This window comes from Diadema antillarum, unplaced genomic scaffold (genome assembly GCF_040938485.1).
Source record: "Diadema antillarum isolate AM-2024a unplaced genomic scaffold, OU_Dant_1.0 scf00000099, whole genome shotgun sequence".
Classification (NCBI taxonomy): domain Eukaryota; kingdom Metazoa; phylum Echinodermata; class Echinoidea; order Diadematoida; family Diadematidae; genus Diadema; species Diadema antillarum.
The window spans coordinates 4,571,788-4,599,313 of record NW_027270988.1 but is presented as its reverse complement, the minus strand read 5'-3'; the positions used below and the strand labels follow the sequence as shown (position 1 = coordinate 4,599,313).

Here is a 27,526-nt window from a genome sequence, read left to right as displayed (position 1 = left end):
AAAAGAAAGAAAACCCAGTCAAAATCTAGACTATAAAGGGAATCTCTGATACACGGAGTGGAAAAACAACATTGGCAGAATAGTCTGGTAGGAATGGGGGGTCCCCATGCACCCCCCGAACACATTTTTTTTAACTTACTTTTTTGTAACCCTTAGGGTGTCTAGTTAATGAATTTTTCTGTTCCCAAGAAAAAATCGTGTCCCATGGGGGTCATTGGCGGCCATCTTGGCAGCCATCTTGGATTTTCAGGGAAAATCATTATCTTCCATAACTTTTGAACTACACAGCATAAAATTATAAATAAAGCACTTCTGCAGGGTAAACATGACACAAGAAATCGATTGCAATGGTTATTTACATGATTAAAGCAAGTCTGAAACAAGAAAAGCCTAAAACATCCAAATTTTGGTGTCATTTTCACCGAAAACTACCCAAATATCTTAACTTTTGAATTACACAACATACAGGGACAAATAAAACAGTAATTCAGAGTTAATACGGCATGATGAATCGTTTGAGAGAGTTATCTACATGATTAAAGCAAGTTACATACAAGAAAAGTCCAAACATGCGAGGAAAACCAGTGTCGTTTACTCTAGAAATATTCGCAAGTAGTCTATATACATATATACATGACAACCTCATACCTCCTAAGAGTAAACTTACCTCTTTTTCTTAACAGTCTGGTAGGAAAGGGGGGGGGGGCGTGCACCCTCCTTTTTGTATCCCTTAGGGTGTCTATTTGATTTTTTTTTTGTCTCCAAGTAAAAATTGTGTCACATGGGGGTCGTTGGCAGCCATCTTGGATTTGCGAGGAAAATCATTAGTTTGTATAACTTTTGAAGTTTCCAACATACAAGGAAAAATAAAACATTTTTTCAGGGTAAATGTGACATGAGGAATCGATTGAGATGGTTATTTACATGATTAAAAAATGCTTGATACAAGAAAAGTCCAAAATATGAAAAATTCTGTATTGGTTACACTGAAAAGTACCCAAATAGTTCAACTTTTGAACTATACACAACATAAAGGGACAAATAAAACATTTCTTCAGACGAAGCACAGCATGAGGAATCAATTGAGATTGTCATTTACATGATGAAAGCAAATTTGATACAAGAAATGTCCCAAAAATGAAAAATTAAGTGCTGTTACTCTGGAAATGGCCCAAATATTTCATGCTACATACAAATGTACATGACAAATTGCATACCTCACAAAAGTGACTAACAACTCTGTCTTTAGATCATTGCCCAAATAGGCCTTTTTTGTTTTGTATCAAAAACATTAAATAGAATCTGAAGAAAAAATTAATTTCAAGCATTGTCACCCCTCACTTGGCGAAATAGAATAAGAATGTAAGCACTGTGATAATTCATATGCAAATATCCTTAAAAAGAGGTGACACATGATAATAATGTTGATCACAACACTTAAAAGTGACTAATGGACAAAGATAAAACTTGAACTGAAATTTAACACTCTTTGTGCGCATTCAATTTCGTTTCATTTTATATTTAAAACGAGTTTGAGTTGGGATATATTCAAGGAAACAATCACTGTGTCAAAATGTCGAGCCGATTTCAAAAATTTAGATGCCAAAATGGTTTCATTTATTCTCAGGTTAAAAAAGCAGTTCATTCATATGTATTTGTTTAAAGTTTATTGTCCGAAAACAAAAGGAGAAACATTTCATTTGACAGCCGGAAATCTAGCCTGTGAATAGGGACTATATATCAATGTGGATTGCTGCTACTTTAATTTAGAAATATTTGCATATGAATCGCTTTTGTGCTTACATCCTGTATGCATTCAATTCAAATTCACATTGATTGGAATTAAGTTTCCTTTCGAATTCTGTTAAAAGTATCTGATACAAGATGCAATATTCAAGCTATTATCAAAAGACATAATGATATTTTGAAAGGGTTAGTCACATACCGATTAGTAATTGGCTGAACGCAGTCACGTGATGGAAGTACATTCGTTATGTTCGCCCATGGGCAAACATTCTTGTAATGTTCTCCCATGGGAAAACATTTCCACGTGACAAATGACAGAATTAAGGCCTAGGACCGCACTGCACTTATAACCTCCCTCAATAGCATTTCAGACCCTTCGGGTGGAACATTGGGTATGTTCCCTCCGCCGCCAGTCATCATCTATATATTTTAACATCTGTGACATGTGTATATGCTTTTCATGAAGTATGGAATTAACGTATATTGAAAAAATATAAAGTAACACAATATGACTTCACTTTTTTTAAAAAGTATTCTGAATGCTTATCCTGTGTAACTGTACAAACCACAGAAGCGGTTATGCGATATATCAGGTTTTCATTTCACACTTCTTTAATTTCTATACCGGTAGTCATCATCAAAACGATCATTGTAATCAATGTTTGGCTCTTCTTCTTCATCCTCCTTCATTTCCTCAGTAATTTTCTGAAGAAGTCAATGAGGGAAGTCGGAAAGATAGGGCCACTTGACCACACTGGCTCCATCATAATAAAGGCTACCTTCTGCCATCCTTGTCCAGAATCAAAGGAGTCATATACAGAGCACCAGAAGATTGGTTGGTCAGCTCTCTTTAAGATGGCAAGGCGATGGGTCACACATTTAATGTGTGGGATAAGGTTGTCTCTGCAAGGTGTATATGAGCATGAAGAAATCCACATTGGAGTTTGTCGTCATTGTTCGCCCTCTCCCATCATCTGCTTTGGATGATGCTTTTGTAAATAGACTTCTCCACCTCTTATGGTCATACATTAGGCATGTGAATGCTCCAATGTCTTCTGTCACCTCTTATTGGCTCTACAGACCACCCATCTCCAAGGTTTACGTGGGGGACAAAAAACATTGGCACATTTTAAAGTCATGTTGTAAGATTTCAGCAGTGTTCATTATAATGTAATATTGAACAATCTACCACATTTCAGTAAAATATTGCAGAGATTATAATGTCAAACTACTCTCTCCCGAATGCTGTATGGTACGTGGGGTGGCTTTGTAGATTCTTTAGGGGTCCGACTTTGCCCCTACTCTTGAAGGCACTTGTTACATCTTCCCCTGTAAACACATGTCGTCCAAGTATTGTGGTACAGTAGCCAGCTCCCTTTGATTCTGTATGCCAGTTCAACGACATTCACAATCTGGCAATGCTCGACAGTCCATTTATCAAGGAGGATAGTGAGGGTGACGGAGTAAGCATGGTGCAAGAAGATCAAGAAAATGTCTGTGTCTGGTGTCCTTACCACAGCTGCTCTGTACCAAAGCTTAATAGTGGAATACTCGAGGTAGAGCGCTACCCCGGTGTCCATCTCCTGGTTAGACGGCAGCTCATGGATAGAGCTTATTGTCTCCTGGGATGAATAATAAGGTGAACAAAAAGAATGTAACAGGAATCACTTAAGCTTCAGAGAATGTGATTTCTGTTACATTCCTTTTGTTTACACAATGATATGTTCCAAGAGACAATGGCGCGATATCCATGAGTGACTGTCTAACCAGTAGAAGGAGACGGACACCAGGGTCGTGCTCTACCTCAAGTGCGCTGCTAAGCTTGGGTACAAGGTAGCTTTGGTGAGGAATCCAGACACACATTTTCTTGATCCCCTTGATCCATGCTTAATCCATTTTACAATGTATATTAGTATCTTTCTTAATAAACGGACTGTCACGTATTGCCAGGTTGTCAATGTCAATTAACTTGCATTTATATAGAATCAACGGGAGCTCATATACTGTATACCAAAATACCTGGACTGTATTTGTTTACCGGGGAAGATGTAACAATTAAAGTGCCTTAATGGGTATTGGAAAAGTTGGACCCCTAAAGAATCTACAAAAGCCACCCCATATACCACATAGCATTCAGGTGAGAGTTGTTTGATATCATGATTTCAGAAGTATTTTACTGAAATCTAATAAGTTGCTCAGTATTATATTATAATAAACACTACTAAAATCTTCGCATATGACTTTACAATATGCCAAGTTGAGTGTTTTTTTTCCTCACAAATCTTGGTGATGGGTGGTCTGTGGAGCCAGAGGTGACAGATGACATTGAAGCATTCACATGCCTAAAATGTATAGCGAGGCCCGGGAGAAGTCTATTATAATGGCGTTCGCAGCATCATGCTGAAACAGATGGTAGGAGAGGGCGAGCAACTGATGACCAAATCCAAGGTGGATTTCTCCTTGCTCCCACCTGGCAGAGGCAACCTTATTTCACACTTTCAATGTGTGAACCATGGGTACCACCTTGCCATCTTCAAGCGATCTGACTAGCCAATCTTCTGGTGCGCTACCTCTTTAATCCTGGACAAAGGTGGCATAAGACAGCCTTCGGTATCATGGATCCGGTGTGGTCAAGTGGCCCTATCCTTTCCACTTCCCTCATTGACTTGCTTCAGAAAGTTACTCCGTAGACGGAGGAGGATGAAGAGGAGGAGCCAGACATTGATTACAATGATCGTTTTGATGATGACTGTAAATTACCAGAAGTGTAAAACCAAAAGCTAACATATTATCGCTTACCGAATCTGCATGTGGTTTGTATAATTGCATAGGATGAGAATTAAGAATATGTTAGACAAATTAAAGTCATAGAAAGAGAGAGAGGATTTCTGACTGTCAAGTGATTTTCATATGTTTGTTTTCAGACAGGAAGGCTTTAAACAAATACTTTTGAATGAACCATTTTAGCTTAATCTTAAATAAGTTTTAATGATAACAATCTGACACCTAAATTGGTGAAACCGACAGAGCATTTTGGTAAAATGATTTCCTTTATGAAAATACACTTACTCAAACTCTTCAAATACAAAATTATATGAAATAGAAGATGCACACAAAAAGTGTTCAATGACATTTTAGGTTTGAATTTTGTCGATTAGTCACTTTCACATGTTGTAATCAAAATTTGTATGTTCACCTCTTTCGATCTGCTTTTTTAGGGGTATCTGCATATGAATTGCCATCGTGCTTACATTTTTCATTTGATTTCAACAAGTGAGGCGTCAAAATGCTTGGAGTTGCATCGTTGCATTTTTTTTTATATACAAAACACCATATTTGAGCTATGATCTAAAGACAAAGTGCCAAGTCACTTTTGTGAAGTAGTTTGTCATGTATGTATACGGATTTTGGGTACTCTACAGTGTAAATGACACCAAATTTTTCGTATTTTGGACTTTTTGTTTCAAACTTGCTTTAGTCATATAAATAACCATCTCAATCGATTCCTCATGATACAGTTACCCTGAAGGAAATGTTATATTTATCCCTGTATGTTGTGAAATTCAAAAGTTACAGAATTTACTGATTTTCCTCTCAAATCAAAAATGGCCGCCAATGACACCCCCCCCCCCGACACGATTTTTACTTGGAAACAAAACAAAAAAAATCATCAAATAGACACCATAAGGAATACAAAAATTTAGGGTGCATGAGGATCCCCCATTCCTACAAGACTATTAAGACTTTAGTGGTTAGTCAATCATATGAGGTATATTGTCATGTAGGTATATGGACTATTTGGGCAGAGCAAACAACACTGTTTTTTATTCGCATGTTTGGATTCTTCACGTATCATAATTGCTTTAATCATGTAAATAACAATGTCAATCCATTCCTCCTGCCAAATTTACCCGGGAGAAATTATTTATTTGTCCTTGTATGTTGGAAAGTTCAAAGGTTATAGAAATTAATGATTTTCCTCGTAAATCCAAGATGGCTGCCAATGACCCCCATGCAACATGATTTTCACTTGGAGACAAAAAGAATCAAATAGACACCCTAAGGGATACAACAAGGAGGGTGCATGGGACCCCCCATCCCCCATTCCTACCAGACTGTTAAGAAAAAGAGGTTAGTTTACTCTTAGGAGATATGAAATTGTCATGTATATATGTATAATATAGACTATACTTGGGAATATTTCTAAACGACACTGGTTTTCCTCACATGTTTGGACTTTTCTTGTATGTAACTTGCTTTAATCATGTAAATAACTCTCTCAAACGATTCCTCATGCCATATTAACTCTGAATTACTGTTTTATCTGTCCCTGTATGTTGTGTAATTCAAAAGTTAAACTATTTAGGTATTTTTCGGTGAAAATGACACCGAAATTTGCATATTTTAGGCTTTTCTTGTTTCAGACTTGCTTTAATCACGTAAATAACCATTGCAATCGATTCCTCGTGTCACGTTTACCCTGAAGAAATGCTTTCTTTATAATTTTATGCTGTGTAGTTCAAAAGTTATGGAAGATAATGATTTTCCCTGAAAATCCAAGATGGCTGCCAAGATGGCCGCCAATGATCCCCATGGGACACGATTTTTTCTTGGGAACAAAAAAAATCATTAACTAGACACCCTAAGGGTTACAAAAAAGTAAGTTAAAAAAATGTGTTCGGGGGGTGCATGGGGACCCCCCATTCCTACCAGACTAGAATCTGAGAAGCTTTGTGGGACGCAGAGCAGACTTTGTACCCTAGCCCGTAGACCCTATTTGACATTCGAAAGCGTTCAAAGGCACTTCGCAGTGCAAATTTGTTGACTGTAGTGCTGATTTTAATATTATAACCTGATCTCCAAGTATGAATATCCAAATATGAGAATAAATTCTATAATTGTCTGACTTTTTCTTCAGATTAGGACGTACTTGCATCCGCGCCCACAAAAACTATTCTAAACAAGATCATGTAGGAGACGTCGTGTGTTAATCACTGCTATCAAGTTTTATCATTTTTCTTCATTAAGGGAAGGCATTGGAATGCAAAAATACCTTTTGATCAAGTTTAACCTAAATTAGCCTCCTCTTGCTTTGATTTTGCTCCATGAGCACATATACCAACGGCGTAAATCCGTACTGGGGAATGGGGGGGGGGGGGGGGGATGATTGGCGAATGTCACCATCACCACGATTACAAGCCCATAACCGGACCGGCGCAGCCCTGTGGGGGGGGGGGGGGGGGGGGGGGGGAGGGGAAGCTTGCAAGTCTTTGATAAATATAAGGAAATAAAACGTCAATCTCAAAAGTGTACAAAGTCTAGCGAAAGGGACCCAGTAGCGGAGCTTTTGCATATTTATGATTGCAATTCAGCGATCCGGTGCATAATTCTGGCGGTAGCAAATGAATTGTCTGCCCCCAACATTTCCGTAGAGGCGGGACAAATGCCCCTTTAATTGCCCCCCCCCCCCCCCCCGATAGATTCGACGCCCCTTATAGTTAATCCCTGGGTATGCCCATAGATGTATCAGAGTCATCGTTTTAGGAATGACTCAGGAAATGGAGGGGGGGGGGTTCAATTATGGCGGTATAGTTTTTGTTATTGTTTGTTTGTTTTCGTACATGGTCCCGAGTTGCTCGCTTCATAGCATGTTTACATGTAAGCCTATGCTATTTGACGTTGTCAACGTCTGGACCATACCTTATGTCGATATTACTTTCTTCGCGAGCGAGCGAAGCGAGCGAGAGCTTGAGAAAATTATGTATACAGTATCCTACAAGATAGAATGCTGTTCAGCTCTGTTACCTGTCTGAAGATGGGCGTACGAACGTCATGCAATATGCAAAAATTGATACAATCACATTTCTGCTTCCTCCATTTTTTTTCTCAAATATCAGGGGGGGGGGGGGATGATTGTACAGGCCATCACCCCCTCCTCCATTTCAGGGGTGGGGGGGGGGGTACACCCATGACATACAGTATTTAGTTTTGTGCCGTTCGCGTTTTGTGCGGCGTATGCAGTTGTTTGTTCATACCCATGTAGTTTGCAGAACTTTTTGATCTGTTGTTTGCTTTTTTTTGCATATCTTTACAGCGATGTGGCGCAATACCTTTCGTTTGTGTGTTCGCATATTGGAAGAGCTTTACTGTACACGGATATCGCAGCATTTTCCCTCTCCATATTATTAGCAAAGAAGACCTGATAACTGAGATAAACTGAAAAAAAATTGTTCTAATGTTGAGTGACAAACGTATTGATAGAAAAGGAAGACAATGCAATTCAACGTCAAGCGCGATGCTTGTATTTGAATACTAGCTGCAGTACTGATTGCAAATAACCAGGGAGGTGCTGTAAAAGGAGACCCCCCCACACACTTAAATCTCTCTTTTGTACTAATGCTCCTGTCGAGAAGGAGTTATACGCTCTATTGGAGGTGTAAAATTGGCTTTTTATAAGAATGGATAACCTCTGTTCAGGTTTTTACCAAAATTTCAGTAACTCCACAATAATACAGCGCACAGCAGGTCGCTGTCCCTTTCAATACATTCGGTAGAAATCATTTCATGTATGTAAAAGGAGCAGAGCAAACGAACAAACAATCTTTATAACTGTATAAAAACGCAGCTGGGAGCATGTAATAACAAAGCCAGTGGAATATAATACTAGCATGCAATTGCCATATATACAGAACCTCATACGCAGAAATTTGTACACACTGCGAAGAGATTTCCCTTCTCCTATAACATTACCCTGCCATGACCATTGGCAAGCTTGAGGTACATGTATAAGGCTTGAGGGGGGAAATGCCATCCATGGTAGCTCTGTGTATATACCTTTCGAGCTTAAATTGTTATCCTCCGGGCTGAAAACCCGTCCCCGCTCACGTCAGAGTTACGAAAAACAAAAACAAGAGTCATTGAACTACAACATAGTACATTGCATACGGAGCGTTGTATGAAAGAATTAGAACACTTCTAATGCATTCAAATTCTCACCATATTTCCGAAACAAAGGTGAGCTTCGACAAACACGAATTCTGCAAGACACTTGTCTGACCGATCAATGTGCCATGGAAATGGTTTAAAACTTTTGACAAAAGCATTTTAACTATATGTAACAGGTTCGAGAAGAGTTGTTGGTGAGGTTATTGTCAGTATGAATAAAATAAATGTGCATAATTAATGAAACTATACAACGCTGATCGGATCTTATCCAAGCTGTGTACACTCACCCGTCCTTGCCTACGCCCAGCCGAGAAGACAAGTGAGACTCGATCTCGTTTCAGAGCCGCCCTTTATACAGAAGTATGCTCAGTACAAGGTTACTTCAACCATGGACCTAGCAACTTTGGACGAGTATTATTTGTAGCACGCACGGCTAAGTGGAAGTTGACACAAAAGAAGGCAGGAGAATGAATTGATCAAAGTTCCTGGCAAACTAAACAAGATATCATGAGACCCTCGGTGTCTCGTGATTCTTCATCAGTACTAACTTCAATGTGAACATTATATGTATATATATATATATATATATATATATATATATATATATACTTGTAGTCCGCGTGTTGGTACAAGTACCGGAGAAAAGATGACGAAGTAGGGTGGTAATGCATTTCTGTCCAACAGTGCTACAGGGGCGTTATGTATATCATATATCATATGTTATGTATCATATATCATATGTTATGTATCATATATATGTATATATGAGGGGAGCGAGATGTGATTTTTGAGAGGGCTTGATGGTTGAAAACAATGACATGAAAATTAATTGCTTTACAAAACAAGATTGTTTTTTCTAATGTCTTTTATATTCATGTTAATAGAGAAAACGGACGAACATTTGTAACGTGTGTAGGATCATCTCTTTTTCATAACGTGGTGATACTTATACTGTGCTAGTTATGATAGATCAGTACAACGTCCATTGGAGAGTGAAACATTAAAATGAAGTTCTGTCGGTAAAATTGCATTACAAATAATTTACTGTATAGTTTGTACAAAATTCAGTCTAGTACTAATTTCATTTTATTTCATTTTATTTCACTTCATTTCTTTTTCCATTTTCAAAAAAAAAATGCACACAATTACAAACATAACGTAATTATGTGACCACCAAATTTTTTCTAAAGTATTCATATGGGCTCGTAAATTGTTCAGTGATAAGATAACAAACCTTGAACAAAGTCGCATAAAACTAAGAAAATAAACATTGAACAAAGTCGTATAGACTTAAATACCACCATATCCTGCAGTATTTCTGGTTCTCAAAAGTTTTGACTACTCCAACTATTTCATGTTAATCCGCTGAAATAAAACCCTTTGTATTTTGACTAGATTTGAAAAAGTATCATTCTAAAATATGGTTATCTTTTGCTTTTGCATAATTTTCATCCGTCTATTCAGGGAGGTGATCTCACCTCCCTGGTCTATTTTAGTAAATTTTGCTTTTCATATTATGTTTCATGGGGACTTTCACTGAATGAAAAAAAAAAAACCCATTGAACAATGTTTCGAACATTTCTTAAGACTATAAGAGGGTCAAATTTATTCTTGAATTTACGGGATGAGCATCACTCTAACAGTTCTCACACATAATCATGTGATACCCTCTATCACATTGTAAATATATATCGTAAGACATAATAATATAATATTAATATATGACATGATATGATATAACATTATATCATATTGTATTTATATTGTATTACATATAAAACACTTTCAGTAATGAACATAATTATATCAACATTAGATTTTACAACTTACGTACTAATAACTATCGTATTGAAATATAATTACTTTCTCCTTAAAATCGTCATGATGGTCATGTTTGTGTTGTTGTTTGGCACTAAGATTTCGATTTGAGCTATTACGGGTGACTTTTTTATAATATCATTACCCCGTTATGTATAGGCAAAGACAAGGTTATTTTACCATCAAACTGAACCTATATACCCACTTCTGTCATGTCTTTCTCATGCTCTTGTTTTATTTATCCACGTTCTTCTCCTTTTCTCTCTTTCTAAATTCTTTCTCACTTCTCTATGACTTTGTCAAGAGCGTCAGGTTGCAGATTCCAATTGTATATGTCAATTTTTAAATATCAAATGTTACAACGATATATCTGGGTAAATCATAATCAAATTCTTTGAAAAAAAAGATTAAAGATTGAAACGGCATTTCTTTTATGACCAAAACAAATCAATGTGATATAGATTTCTTAATTTTGGTTAGACGCGGGATACATTCATCGCTTGTTTATTTCCTCTCTTTGATCACGATTTCGTATGGTGTCAGTAGACGTCCGGCGGCCGTCTTGGGGATGATGTTGATAAGATTCTCGCTCTCCTTGCCCGGTACCTTAGAGAAGGTGTAGTTCTGGAGGAACCAGGAGAAGATGAGGAAGAGGTCAGCCTTAGCAACCGCCTCACCGAGACAGCTACGGCGACCCGCTCCAAACGGCATGAAGCCGGGAGGGTGCTGGCGGACTGTGCCGGCCTCGTCTAAGAAGTGTTCTGGTAGAGAGTGGAAGAACACACCAAATAATTGGCCAGAACCTAAATATCACTGAACTTAAGTTACAATATTTCACAGTCAGTTAGTAGGTTTCTACGACTCCCGAATGTGCCGATATAAACGTTGCACCTGGTGCCATTCGTGTATACGTACGAAGAAGCAGGCTGTATAATACAGACCAAACGCTTAATTAGGGATCTTTAAAGTTGTCGGTCAGTCGGTTGAGAATGATGAGGACATAAAGGTGCCTCGAACACTAGCTTTAGAGGCAACTTAACGCCTTATCATTCTCAAGCGACGTTTTGTATCTTTTGTTCTGCAGCAACACTGGATAGTGGTGCTGTGATGTAGTGCTGGTGCTAATTATCATTGACAAAACTTATTGATTGTGCACTTCAAGGGGTGCAATGTATATACGACCTTTGGTTGATATTCTGTATTTCATGTCACACTACCGGTTATCTCGGCAAAACCTCGGCTCACTTTGTCAATACGTTTCCCGTCAACCGGGAAACAATCAACGTAAGAACAGTACGTGGAATATATCGAATATTTTTCTTGTGTGCGTGTGTACGTATTCGTTTTCCTTCTTTTTGCATGTCTCCAAAACAGCAAGAATTACACGGAAATCATCAACTTCGTTTGTTTGATAAAAACTAATCATACACTCTCGCACAGTCTTTACATGAGTTCGATAAGATATGTAGGTCCATGATAAGACTACCGAATACATAAACAGGCTCGTAACACTATATATATATATATATTTTTTTTTTTTGGGGGGGGGGGGGGGAGGGGATTGGATATGGTTCGAAATCGAAATGAGTGAACTTTTCTGACAAAGTGAAGATAATTTTTCTCCTGTGGGAGGGGAAACAAAAATGTAACGTTCAATGTTGGAATACACACAATAGCGTGAGAACGTAGTGTCCGAGCTGGGCGTTAGAATCCCTTCCATATTAAGGAACTTCTGCACTTTGCGAAATTAAATCTAACAATGTGATGCATGCTTCGGGTGGAATAGTTTACAAAATTGAAGTCAGAAAAAACGACGATATGTTGGCTATGTATCGTTAAACACCCCCCCCCCAACAAACAAAATTCTTAATTGCTGCATGATTTTGTCATTTGCTGAAGCTGTCCTAGGATTGCCTACCTGGCTTGAAGGAGTCTGGGTCATCCCATTCCTGAGGGTCAAAGTGCATTGAATGAAGGTTGACGATCACAATGGCTCCTTTGGGGATGACGTAATCACCTGTATCATTTTATATCATCAAAAGAATGAACATTTTTTTGTTTGTTTACCGTGTATATGACCGGCGGCCAGTCATTTTCATTAAAGAAAACAAATACAATCTCGAAATTATTCATAAAATACCGAATAGTATCAATTATCATAGTCGGACATCCGGGCAACACCTGGAGTCAAAACAAACCCACGACCGGCGTGTTTTTGTAAGCGAAGTTATCGACCTTTCTTCCATGATTAGCTTTCGGTAAATTCCATGAAACTATCAGACATGGTAAATGTTAACATATCTGGTAGCCAAAAGAAACTTTAATAAGAAATTACGATAAAGTCCCCTCTTGAATCTGTTGAATCCGCAAAGTACTAAAGTACTTGTGTGTAGTCATCACTGCTGATTTGAAGTGAACCCAACACATTAACAGTGCTGTCCACAAAGCAAATGAAGTCCAGGCATTTCTGACACGCAATTTTTGCATAAAATCCTCCCATGTCAAGGCCACAACTTACAAAACGTTAATTCGACCAATTGTAGAATTTCAAAGAACCTCATCCGCAAAGTGGAAATGGTCCAGAGAAGAGCTGCGAGATTTACTCTGAATAGCCACCATAATAGTGTCACCAAAGTGTCACCAAAACAACGGCGTAGCCAGGATTTGATCTGGGGGGGGGGGGGCGGTTAGTCTGCGAGGGAGCGAAGCGACCGAGCCTGAGCGAGCGAAGCGACCGAGCCCGAGCGAGCGAAGCGAGCGAGGGGGGGGGGGGGAGGGTGTGGGAGGGGGGTGTCCCCCCTCCCACGGTAAGAACTTTTTGCATTTTGATGTTGTAAATGGTGCAATTTGATGCATGTTTTTGCGCGTTTTATCGACGTGAAACAGTCCCACTTGTTTAAGGTTGCAGTATATTTTGATGTAGATTATCATTGAACAATTTGCCTATAATATGGTATAATTTAAATACACTTCTTGTATTACTTTTTTTCACTGAATATCATGAACGCAACTGAACCCGAGCGAGCGGAGCGAGCGAGGGGGGGGGGGGGGGGAGGGTGTGGGGGGGGGTGTCCCCCCTCCCACGGTAAGAACTTTTTGCATTTTGATGTTGTAAATGGTGCAATTTGATGCATTTTTTGCGCGTTTTATCGACGTGAAACAGTCCCACTTGTTTAAGCTTGCAGTATATTTTGATGTAGATTATCATTGAACAATTTGCCTATAATATGGTATAATTTAAATACACTTCTTGTATTACTTCTTTTCACTGAATATCATGAACGCGACTGAACCCGAGCGAGCGGAGCGAGCGAGGGGGGAGGGGAGGGGTGTCCCCCCTCCCACGGTGAGAACTTTTTGCATTTTGATGTTGCAAATGGTGCAATTTGATGCATGTTTTTGCGCGTTTTATCGACGTGAAACAGTCCCACTTGGTTAAGGTAGCAGTATATTTTGATGTAGATTATCATTGAACAATTTGCCTATAAAATGCTATCATTTAAATACGCTTCTTGTATTAATCCTTTTCACTGAATATCATGAACGTGACTGAACCCGAGAGAGCGGAGAGAGCGAAGGGGGAGGGGAGGGTGTGGGAGGGGGTGTCCCCCCTCCCACGGTGAGAACTTTTTGCATTTTGATGTTGCAAATGGTGCAATTTGATGCATGTTTTTGCGTGTTTTAACGAGTTGAAACAGTCCCACTTGTTTAAAGTTGCAGTATATTTTAGTGTAGATTATTATTGAACAATTTGCCTATAAAAATGGTATCATTTAAATAATCTTCTTGTATCAATTCTTACACTGAATATCATGAACACTGTCTGTTCAGCAGTCAAACAGAAAAAAGCATGCACACGAGGGTGTAGATAGGGGAATATCCCCTCCCACACGAAGGTGATTTTGCATTTTCTGACCTGAAATTCAGCGATCTGTTGCAAATTTTTGGTGCAATACTTTTTCATCGAAGTGATAAAATCACGGAATTTAGCTCTTAATCCGAATGTGCACCATCTGTGTGTACACTGTATGTATAAAGTCTAGTGAGGTAGAGCTTAGGGGAAGGGGGATTCCTCCTCCCGCTCGCGGAGCTTTTGCGTTTTTAGAATTGAAATAAAGTGATCTGGGTATAGCCACAGTCTGCTTCTATGCATGGCGGAAGGGGGGGGGGGTAGGGGCGGGCGAGCAGGGAGATGGCGTGGGCGAGTGTTATCCCCACCCTTCCCTTCCGATTGAGCTTTTGCCTTTGAGATATCTCGTATACGCACATTTGATGGAATCAACATTTGGAAAATCACACACACACACACACAAAAAAAAAAAAACTGATGGGGGAGGGGGAGGGAGGAAAGGGTCGATTAAAAGGGGAAACTCCCCTTATACATGAGGAAACCTTAAGTTTTCGGAATATAAGTGATAACTCTTGTGCACTCAGAATTATTCATGACTTTTTGTAAATCTAAAAAGTGTACTAAGCTAGGGAAAGAGGCACAGAGGGGGAGGGTTTGGGAGGGGGTATCCCCCTCCCAAGCACGAGAGATTTTGCATATTTTGAATTGAAATTCAACGATCTGGTGCACACTTTGAGTGAAATATTTAAAAAAATATCTTATTTGATGAAAGGTTGCAAAGGAGACCCGCTTCATGTGCATGCATACAGTATACACGCATTTTATTTCCGCCTCCCAAATCCCCGGTCCAAATCTTAGGGGGGGGGGGGGGGGCGATCGCCCCCATCGCCCCCCCCCCCTGGCTACGCCAGTGCACCAAAATGCTGCAAAAACTTGATTGAACCACTTTGTTAAAGCACAGAGAAAATGACAGACTGCCCATGATATACAAAATACACAATAATCTTGCTCATCTTTCGGCAAAGGAGTATAATATCAAACAGGTTACCCAATCGACGAGAGCCACCCCACCACATTCCTATTATACCCCATTCCACAGAGATTTTTTCTCATCGGTCCCTCATCGGAAGCAAAAATGTTGCTTCCGGCCACCAATCGAAATGTATCGGATCGCCGTTTGATTAATCAAACTTCTTTGGTCGAGTATCAGGTGAGTGTCAGACATGTCGAGCGTGATCCTCATCGGACGATCCTGCCTCATCGGATCACCTCCCTCATGTCTAAATCTGAACTGATAGTCGACCAACACAGGTCGGATCCACCGGACTGCGATTTGATACACTTCGGTGGCTGCTCGGTCACACTGCGGTCACCGGAATCGATAAACTTAACTTCCGATGTGTGACCGATGAGAGAAAATCTCTGTGGAATGGGGGTATCAGATACCATACTCGCGAACTGAATTGCATTGTCATTCATTCTTTCCGAGAACAGCAAGGCCGAAGCTGGATTCCTTGTCCTCGGAAATTGTTGCAGCGCCATCTATGGGGGCATTCCGTAATTGACTGACGGTTAATAACAGTGGCTAGTCTTTGTTCTTTGCTATCTATGTGCTTGTAAATATCGTCTGTAGATATACTGTATGATAATGTCAATGACACTCAAATGGACGTAAATTACGGTGTCTGAAAAAAAATCTCTAAATTATTGACGGAAGCAGAACATCTAACGTATACCTACAATACAACCAATTAGTAAATGAATGTTGAGAGAGTAAGAAAGACAGAGAGAGGGGAAGAGGGAAATGCAATTAACCATCATCTATCTACTGGTATATTTCCAATCCAACTGTACATATGCAAGCTATTTGATCTGTGCTACTCAGATTGTCACTCAAACTAGATGGGTTCGGTTTTCTGTACCATACTCGACTAATTACTGACTGATGTTTTGATTTGTGTTTTTTTTCCTAAGAATCTAGAAATAAAGACAAATGATCAGAACAATCTTCTCAATTTTACTTTACTGCATTTACTTCTTTTCTTCGGGGAAATCGTTTTTGTCATGGAAAAATACCAGAGTAAAACGATCTAGTATTGAGATAAGAAAAAAAAAGCGTTCTATTCCTTAATTCTATAGATCTATTCGGAGTATAGGGGTGGGGAGGGGCTTCCAAAATGGGAGTACACTGTAAAGGATGATACAATGGGTTATGCAATTAGTATTATAGATGCATAGCTAAGTCAGTTCATAAATTAACTATTGTTAAACATACCGAAGGCTCCCAGTTGTGACTGGAATTGACATTTACATAAAAATAGTGCCCAAATTCGACAGGTTTTTGGTATCCTGGAATAATAATGGACGGACTTACACACCTAAATCACAGGAGGTATCTAATGTATTCAATACGGAAGTGGCTCATTCCTTTTGTCCGTTCCGCATGTAGCTATTATATGAAGTGGTGTAGCAGGAATGAATTCCTTCATAACATAAGTTCCTGACAATCGATACTCACCTATTTTGGTATCGCACATGGCCGAATGTGGTAAAGCGACAGGAACGATCGAGCTGTTTCTCATCACTTCATACAAAGTGGCCTCAGTGTACGGCAGCGTCCCGCGGTCCTCGATGGTTGGCACACGACCACGGCCGACCACGAAGTCGATTTCCGCCTGGGCCTTCTTCTGAATCCCAGGGTTCTCGGACATCAAGGCAAAAGCCCAGTACAAAGTGTCAACGGTAGTCTGTGTTCCAGCTGCATGCATTTACACAAAAAACAAACAAACAAACATACATACATACAAACATACAAAGCAATCAAACGAAGACCCAAATACCAATAAGAAAGATATTAATGAAGCAGCTGCAGAAAGCAAACGCTTATCAATTATCTAACATTTTCACAAGAATGCATAGTAGTCCTTAATAATACGCTTACATCATGTCCCCAGCGGCTATGGCAGCCCCATTTGCCCCAAACTAGTGAGCTGTGGGTAGGGAGGATATTCTACTGCCCCCCCCCCCCCTCCGGATTCTAGTCTTGTTCCTTCCAGTCCTCCTTAACGACCGCATCTAAAGCCCTGTTTTAACAGACCTTACCCTGACAACGGTCGGTGGAACGGCCGGATTACAAAATGTATCGTCTCAAGCAATAAAACCGCAGGAGAGAGGGAGGAGTAGCGTTTAAACATTTCTCTTTAGAATTTAAATTCTAGTAAGATATATATTTCCTTTTAAATGGTGAAAAGTTGAAAAGTTTTGATAGTTTTAACCTATATCAAGGGAGCTGAATCCGAATAATTATGGATAAGACAACTTTTGTATCCCTGAGGTTCTGAGATATCCAAAATAGCCGCCAAAAATTGAAAATTTGATATTGAGTATTTCCGTATTCAAATAATGTTCAAATTGAGAATAAATCGACGGTTTTATCCTGTTTCGAGGGTGCTAAATCCGAATCTAGTTGATTTGCAACTATTTCACCTATGAGATTTTTTTTTTTAATATCCAAGATTGCCGCCAAAAATTGAAATTCCACGTTAAGTGTTTCCTTATAGATGGTGAATTAATCAATACGAAAATTATGATTTCACCCTATCACGAGGGTAATGAATCCGGATCTGGTTGAAACAACTGTCGAATTCTTGAGATTTTTGAGATATCTAAGATTTCTTGTATTCTTTTTTGGGAGCCATCTTGAATATCTCAAAAAAAAAAAATCTCAATGATGCAAGACTTGCTGAACCAGGGCACAGTTTCAAAAAACTTGTCGACAGTGACAAGCTGCGATAGTTGTTATAAGCTACTGAAACCCTTGCATCCAATTGGCTGAATGCAATTTGTCATAGAAATGCGGCAGTTGTCACTGAAAACAACTTTTAAGAAACGGGACCCAGATTCGGATTCAGTAACCTCGAAATAGGGTAAAACCATCAATCTATTTCAAATTTATTTGTATTTTATAAGGAAATACCAATATCAGTATTTACATTTTGGCGGTCGATTTTGGATATTCAAAAATATCTGGAATGTAAGAGTTGTTTTAGTCAGATTCGGATTCAGCACCCCCAAAATAGGGTAGGAACATCAGCTTTTTCACATATTCACTGTTTCAAAGGAAATATGGGAATTTCCATTTTTTTTTTTTTTTTGCGGACATGTCGAATATCTCAAAATCCTCAAGAATGCAATAGTTGCATCATCCTGATTCGGATTCAGTACCCTGGAAATGCCATAAAATGCCATTTCTTATCCAATTTTTCACTGTTTATAAGGAAATAGAAATTTCAGATTTTGGTGGTCATATCAGCGGCCATTTTGAATATATCAAAACCCTTACGGATGCAAGAGTTGCATTATCCAGATTCAAAATACGGTAAAACCATCTACGAAAGAAAAAAAAAAACATCGGGCAGACGGTAAAACAACGTTCAGCCTCTGGCAACCAGACAAACAGAAGAATGTGTCATCTAAACCCACGGCGCGTTACGTTTCGGGCAAGCGGTGCCGCCGTGGCCGCCGGGAACATGGTGTAAATGCAGCATAAAAAGTCTGAGATGGTTTTCCACGGGAATCAAGTCCTGTTACGTTTGCCATCCCGTCATTCCGCGTTGTGTCACGTCTACTATCCAGTATAGCTGCCATGAAACGTAACTGCCGCGGCCGCCGGGAATTAATTGGTGTAGACGTACCATTATTGCGATTCATATGGCTGTAGTCGCATGTGTGTGTGAGCGCGTGTGTGTGCGAACAACAGGAGGAATGCGAATAACCCTTCATACTTTCACCAGATTCTATTATGATTAAACTGAAATATATTGCATTTCCAGGAAGGGCTAATTTAAAATACTCTCATAATGTCAATTCTTGTCCCTACAGTGCTGACCAAAATAAAGCGAAACATGAAAGAAATACTCCCAAAATGTACCTCTTGCTCGTCTACCAAATACGAAATCTTGTGCAATTCTTAATTACACGAATCAAGACGATTCACTCAAGTCAAGAACGAATAAAAAATTGTGCGTTTTGATGAAGAATATATAGTAAAGAATGATGTATGATATGATTGGCATTGTAATTGTGAGTTATCAAATACTACTTGACGGTATTCATATGCTCGATCATGTCAGCGGAGAAACGTGCAATGATACTTGTCAGGAAATGTCTTGTGATGAGCTGTTGGCCAATCGGACTGTAAGAACATTTTAGGTGTTTCATGATTCTGAAATGCTCAACATTGTGGCAGCCTCAGCTCTGTTTGTTTTGATATTGATGAAAAATTATCATGAATACTGTATTCTGCTTTTAAGAGCGAACATCTCAATCTCAGTCAATCTGGCCAGTGTATTTACCTGTGAAGATGTCCAGCAGAGTCTGCAGGATATGGACATCGGTCAGTTTCTCTACGTTCTCCCCTGCTCGCTTTGCGTCTTCTTCGACCTTTAGCAGCATGCTGTAGAAATCGCTGATGTTGTCTAAAAAAAAACCACACACACATCAAAAACGTGTAGATGAATCTACTTCATGTAACATGTTAGTTTTGCCCTGTGTGATGTCTTGGACGATGCCATCATATTGGTATTAAGGTATGTTTTATTCTGATAGTAAGAGTAATTTAGCTCAGTAAATATTCGATAAAAAAAAATCTAAAGGGCAGCAAATCTGAACTGCAAACCAACATTATGATTCCAAATTATATTGAAATGATGAATACACCAATTTGCAAACGTTAATACTGTAAGTCGGGAAAATATTCTAATTAAAATGTCCCTTCGGACGTTGGAATTATGATTCACTTCAATCAAGGAAGTATTGGCCGATCAATAAAATGACGTATATATATATATATATATATATGTATACTAAGTATATACGGTGGGGCCCCCTTCTTGCACTCTCTATATATAACTGCACACATGACAATTTACACAGTCGTCACTACCTCTTGAACAGTTTCAAACTTCCTTTCCACCACATCCCGGGATTGTCGGCCGGCCAGAGGAGCCAAGGAAGCAATCCGAATGAGTTGCCAAGACATTTTGTAATTTGTGTTCACTTGCACTTGGCAAAATTAAAACTTACTTTAGTTCTTGAAATTCACTAAAAACCTCAATTACCAGGGTCGTAGGCTTGCTGCTTGTGTTGCGCCAGTTCAGATTTGATGAAATTTATGAAGTCATTCATAAGATCCTTCATCAAACGTGGCCCGCTGCTAGGGACGTACTTGGCCCAAGAGAAGTAGTCAGCTGCAAGACCGAGACCGAACTTACTGTTGAACTCGTCATTCATCTGCATCCATTCCTTCACTCTGGGGTCGTGATAGACCATGGGGTGAAGCTGAAAAAGAGGCTTAGAAAATGGGTTTCGTTCCAGCAACACTGGCACTACTTTCTGAACGCGGAAATGTGATGTTTTGTACATCCTAAATATACTGTAAAAAGTTCTCCTCGAAATATCCTGCAGTTTTTGCGAAAATCCATATTTTATAAACTGCGACCAGCAGCCCAATACACATATAATAATGGGGCTGCGGATTGTAGCATTTAGGATCATGACAGGGAAGTATCAAGGACAAATGTCAACCTTAAATCGAACAAAAATTCTTCAATTTGAAGACTTACAAGTAAGGTTGAAGTATTGACAACAGGGTTCGTGCAAGGTTTGGTTCTACATAAAGTCATTTTCTGTTCGATTTGATGACTTAATATGACTAGGTCGAGAGGAATCTGGGAGAGCTACGCTGAATTGACGGTCAGCGCAGGCGCACACTGTACTGCGCACAAATTTCGTATCCATTGACTGTCTGTGTGTGCGTGCGCTGGCCGTCAATTCAGTGTAGCTCTCCCAGTTTCCTCTCGACCGAGTCACATTTAGTCATCAATTTGAACAGAAAGGAACTATTTGCAGAATCAAACCTTGCACGAACTCTGTTATCAATACTTCAAATTTATTAATAAGTCTTCAAATTGAAGATTTTTTTCCCGATTTTAAGTTGATATTTGTCCGCGATAAAATATCCGTCATGATCCTGTATGCTACAGTTCACAGCCCCATGACGCTGTGCGTATGGGGCTGCTGGCCGCAGTTATGCGTATGGGGCTGCTAGCCGCAGTTATGCGTATGGGGCTGCTAGCCGCAGTATAGTTCCCATAGTGTTTCTAAGTTGAAATGCATATACACATTTGTAAAGCACTGCTTTTAGCCATATACCTAGAAAAAAAAAGTGAAGTTTTGGTTTAATAGTTGCATTATATCTCATGTTTCAGCTTTTCCTGATGCTGGCTATGCAAAGGAGGACAAGAGCAAAGTGGTTCAAGACCATATGAGAGAGAGCACTAACTGACCGTCAGAGGTCAAGGCAAATGCCTTATATTCTGTTCAAAGACATGTTATTAATCAAATGACTAATCATTCAAGGCAAAAAAAAAAGAAAAAAATCAGTGTGTTTGTTTGTGTGTGTGTGTCCGCGTGCATGTGGGAGAATGTTATTGTACACACACACACACACACACACACACCCTCACATGCACACACACATACGCACACACATAGTTATGAAGATTCAATATACCCAAGTGTATTAAAATATTATTCTACATGCCTTGGCCATTTATCACATCAGCATCATAAAAAAGATTATCATAAACATGAACACACACAATGATATAATACATGTACTGATCAGTGCATTACACATACACAGGTGCATAAAAACGCTGACATATTATATACACTCACACGCACACATACAAACTCATTTACACACATGAGACATTACTATTAAACAGATCATATTGTTTATCAGTAAACATGTTTTTCTTTTCTTCTTCTTCTTCTTCTTCTTAAGAAGCTTTAATATACTTAGATCACATAGCAATCACGTTGTTCATGAAATATTATACATTACTTTAGCACTAGAAAATTTAATCTTCATAAAATTTCCTGAAGTTTTCATAGCTATCATTAGGTTACAACATGGTGCCGTGGGACACTACCTCCTTTCATGTAAGATAGCTAAAAATGATAATCAGTCAAATTTTCTAGTTTTAATAAATTTCCTGGAACATTCCATGGTCCAAATATTCTTGAAAGGATGTAAAAGTTTTGAAAAATGCCAATATATAAAATAAAGGCAAAATTATAGTTTACCCATTCATGAGTGAAAACTGTTGGATTCTGCATTGGAGGCAACGTGTACCTGAAAATCTTGGAGAGAATAAAACAGGTTTGGCATTAAAAATTATGATAACATTGCAATTAACATCCAATATCAGAGGATCTGTGCAAACCTGACTCAACTTATGCACAATTTTCATTTGGCTGGTGTGTATTAGTTTTAGCAAAGTGATTTTGTACTCACACCTACATTGTACTGACCTTTCTACATGAACATTCTGTTTCAGTATTAATAATAGTTACATATTTTTTTCCCCAGAGTGGGAGAAACAAATTTTAATCGTAGTCATTCAGTTTTATGAAAAAAAAACACACTTAGGAAAACATCTTTGTTCTTAGAATAATTCAACCCTAATCAAATCATAATAGTGGGCAGAAATGTTTGCTAAAGGGCGAACAATCACATACTGAGGCAAGGAGTCAAAACATGTTGCATAAACATTGGCATTTAAAATACAGGAAGCAATCTGTATTACAAAGACATTTTATCATGCACAACTTTGGTAAGATGTCAATTCTTGAATATCAATCACATTGACCAAAGCATTGGTGCATATACAGTACATTCTGTTGTTTCTGAACTTTGCACTGAAGTTCTTTGTGTATGTGTGTGAATGTTTCAGTGGTGTATAGGCCTATATATTGCTCCATTTTATCAAGGACAACTTATAGTAACATGACAGTGTTTTCATGCTTCAATATCAATCATATTAACCTATTTCCCTTGGTAAGTAATGAGCAGGTTGACTCTGTTGCAAATGATGCATTTCACAGGCAACACAGTAGAACCTGAAGAGCTTCCAGAAGAAAATCTTGATCTTGATGTGAGCGTCTTAGGGGAGGAAACAGATGCTCCTGCTGACGGACCAGGCTCCTCCTTCAGCTTTCGTTTCCTAGCGAGATTCAGGCGTTTGCTATCTATAAACCTCTTGTAGCACGTTTCATGGAATCCTATTTAATACAATGGAGAAATGAACAGCAATGATTAGCCGTTGGATTTTGTTAGGGGGAAAAAAGGCTAAATGCTAGAGGGAGGGGTTGAACATTACACTCAATATATCAGTAAATGTACGGTAGACTATTGACTGCCAATATTTGAATCTTGTAATTACCAATACACAGGCCCTAGTACTATGCCAGGTAATCATTAACGCCTCGTGATCATTGTCATCATCAACTACTTCAACTTGTACTTGCAGTGCAATTACTGATTTTAAATTACATCTACAGCTTTCAGCACCTGATCACATGCAATATCAATTATCATAATTATGAATACAACTGCCTTATCATCATTAATACTAGTAATCCTTGGCCTTTCACTATCACCACCACCCACTGCTTTATAGTTTGGCACAACATAATGGTAATCATATGTTTTAGGGAGTTTAATTGTTGCAATTATGTTATTGTCATTGTTGGTCTTTTAGATCTATTTATATCAAATATTAATAAGTTAATTTAATGAGATGCTAAATGTGTGTTTTGAGGGAGGATTCGCCAATTTCGGGGTGAGAGAAACAGGATGGATTTTTAATATTAATACTCCATGGCCATGATTATGAAAATATAAATTTACATGCAGTTTAGACCTTTTTCAATCCAGTCCTGTGTGTCAAGACTTTTACAAAACAATATCACCGATCAGCTACATCAACCTAACCTGGGCTGTACATAGAACAACATGTAAAATTACATCTAGGCGACATTATAACGGCGCTATGCCATGCCAAGGCGAAATTCAAGATAATTTATCTAAGTAACAGACACGCTAACGGCTAAGCTACTGCATTAGCGCCCATTATAACATACACAAGCAACGTTCATAACATAGCTATTAAACATTGTACAATTATACTTGTAGTCATCATGGTCATTAACATTATGAGTGAGACTGCACTGCAGTGTCGACTGCTACGACTCGACTGTACGCACGTAAACTAACCTGTAAATTATCCTACTACGTAGGTTGCAGTCAGTCCCCCTGAGCAGCTGAATCACTTCGTTCTGGTCTGCGATTTCACGGTCTCCCCCCACTCAATTTGATCCACTCTTTGGCACACAAAATAGGTTTCGTCTATCTTAGGTTTGTCATAGCCGTGAAATTTTCAAACTTCATCGCTGTTACATGCATAATAATAACGCATAATAAGTTTCGGCTGAGCAGACGACGTAGACGCGTCGACAGGCTCACAGGGGGCGGCCATTTTGACTCGTAAACAATAATTCTCGATTCGGATTGGATAACATACATCACATGATCGTTCGCGAATGAATATCGTACACGGCAAAGTGTACATATTCAGCTCCTCAGTGACAAAAAAGTTCACTGTTTCCCCCTAAATTACCAAAATACTGCAGGAGGGTTTGTGTCGAACTTTTTCCTGTAGCCTTTTTGGTTATTTGTTTACACGTAGCTGTGGAGAAATTTTAGTGCCGCAGTTGTCGGAACGAAACAAGCGAAAAAACCAGCTCACCCCATGGCCTATGAAGGGCGTAGCTAGATTGATAGAGAGGAGGTTAATGCTATAAATGGTAGTACAGATATTAACGGCGAAGAAAGTGTCTTAAAGACCTAATAAAATGCTTGCAAAATATTTTAATATGCAAAAGAAATGTAAAATACATGTCATGATTATCAATGTAAATATGTTGTCAGTGTCGTTCCGGTTTTTATCGCTTCTAGAAACTCCCCCAAATATCACATTTTTGGAGGACCCCGTTACAGCTTTTGCGAAAAAGATAGTCACGTGACCAACACCCCTGAACCGATTGATGACGTATAAGCACGGAGTTGTGCTCAGTTAGCAGACGCCGCTCAGCACAAGCACTCAGATTACTAGCTTGGTACACGCGCGTACACGAAAGCTAGCCCGGCCAGGCGCTAGGCCCGGGCCCCGCGCGGGATGTGCGCTCCCGGTCGACCCACTGACTGTCGACATGTACGCATTACCACGTACATTATCACTAAGTTGGCTTGCACAGATACCTGGTACCTCGAGCATAATGTCTTCCCCTATATGGGTAAACTTCGACATTGATGATGATGATGATGAAGAAGACTGCAGCTCTGACGATAGCGGAGAAGAAGAGCAGGCACATAAAGTTGAAGGGGAAGATGGGGAGGGAGAGGCAGCCGATGAACCAGAACGTTATCGTGGGGCTGCACCTTACCGATATGAACCAGCTGCATCTCCCCCGCTGCCAGTGCAAGAGCGTATAAAGAACATGGCACCAAGCCCGAGAATAGACCTCACGGAAACGATCGCCTGGGAAATACAGAGTGGTATGTCTGGTATGCCCCCATATAGTTAACGTTAGGAAGGATATACGTGTACTGTATTCTACATGATTGACATATTGTAAGTTGTAAATGTTTGTCTAGTAAATAGATTAGAAGAACAGACTCAGCTTGCTCACAAAGTGAGCGGCTACTCCGGCCGCAGCAAGCAAGCGGGAGCGTCCCGGCCGTGGCCTGGCCCGTCGGCCGGCGCTTACAAGTTAAACTACTAGTAGTAGTCTAGTAGTAGATCTAGTAGCAGTCTACTAACAATGTTAGTAGTTATAGTAGTCTACTAGTAGTAGTAGTCTACCAGTACTACTACTACTAGTAGTACTATTTACCACTACGGCACTAGGTCTAGTAGACTAGTAAGTAGTAATAGCAGAATCTTTGGTAGTAGTAAAAACAGAGGCTACACTCTAACGCCTATTCGGGAGATATGTTGTTACAGGGTGGGTCGTGGCTATAAGTATATATAAAAAAAAAGGCCTAACCAGTTTCCCATAGTCAGTTTCTGCAATATTTGTTATCAGTACTTTAGATGCGCCATTTTCAAAGAAAAACGATACCAAGAATGATCGTCAATTTTGGTCGAGTAGTTTTTGTTTTATGCTAAAAATCATACTGTGGAAGGAAGCCCAAACGCCGTGCTTGGTCTACCGACGAATGCCACGGTGGGGCTGGATTCACGAGTAGGTCTAGGCCTATAAAGCAGGTGAGTCGCCGTAGTATTAGTACAGACACGCAGTGGTGGCGGGGCTATCGTGAAATAGGCCCCACCGCAGTGCGCGTGCATTGTACCCGTGCGTTTATAGCAAGCAAGGGTAGGTCCTCCTAGGGTTTAGGGTTGGGTAGGGTTGTATGGTTAAATTGGCCGTTAAATTAGTGGAGGGCCATATTATGAAGTCATTGTCGCCGCATTCACGAGTATTGACTGTGGAAGGCAGCCCCACCGCCGTGCTTACCTACCGAGATGAACGCCACACGGTGGGGCTGAATTCATGAGTATTTAAACAGGCGAGTCGCCGTAGTATTACTATTTATCTATTAGTACAGACACGCAGTGGTTTTTGTCTATCTCCTTCTGTCTATCTCTCTGTACATGTTTGATTGGATTTGAATCGACTTTGAATTTGAATTATTATCGTTTGTTTTTCACTGCCCTCAACTCAGGCAATAATAAATGCGTGTTATCAAGCGACCATGTGACTGACAGGCAGTTTTCAAGTCATCCTCGAAGACTGGCAATGAGGTTGAAACACATTGCCTCGAGGGGCACAATCACTGCCGGTTATCAGAAACCTTATACACATCACGTGTGTGTAAGTGCTTGTTGTGTATGTGTATAATGAAATCACCAGGTTTTCCTGTCGTGTGTAGTACCTCTTTCCAAAGCACATCTGTGACAGGACATTGGACGTAAGCAGAGTAAGGAGGAGTCGAGGGTCGATCGGCTTCCCGCCATTCTCGGATAGCTCCTTCTCCACTTTCGGGTACACGCTGGAGACCAGTTTTTGCAGAGGCTTTCCGGTCGCAAAATACCTTGATAATCCAGAAAATATGTAAAAAATCACATGGGCTATAATTTTGTATGTGAAATAGACTTGTATTCGGCGTGAGACATCAAAGTCATGCAGTCAAGGAATACGGGATGAATATTGTTTTACAAAATCAAATGCCGTCCATAACACAACACAATCTGTGTA

The 27,526-nt window shown here is 39.5% G+C and overlaps 2 protein-coding genes across 2 annotated transcripts in view; both read right to left on the bottom strand.

Moving 5' to 3' along the window:
- LOC139718742 (steroid 17-alpha-hydroxylase/17,20 lyase-like) overlaps positions 1–9,052 on the bottom strand; it is a 28,068-nt gene extending 19,016 nt beyond the window's left edge. Inside the window, exon 1 of the mRNA XM_071630209.1 lies at positions 8,979–9,052. The gene's annotated coding sequence lies outside the window, so the exon portion shown is untranslated. The remainder of the gene's footprint in view (positions 1–8,978) is intronic.
- A 1,961-nt stretch (positions 9,053–11,013) lies between these two features.
- LOC139718802 (steroid 17-alpha-hydroxylase/17,20 lyase-like) lies at positions 11,014–20,689 on the bottom strand. Its single transcript, XM_071630267.1, has 5 exons — positions 20,479–20,689; positions 19,714–19,836; positions 16,878–17,117; positions 12,428–12,526; positions 11,014–11,270 (listed from the first exon to the last, which is right to left on the bottom strand). The coding sequence occupies exons 1-5, from the start codon at positions 20,687–20,689 to the stop codon at positions 11,014–11,016; spliced, it is 930 nt and encodes a 309-aa protein (XP_071486368.1).
- Positions 20,690–27,526: the final 6,837 nt, after the last annotated feature.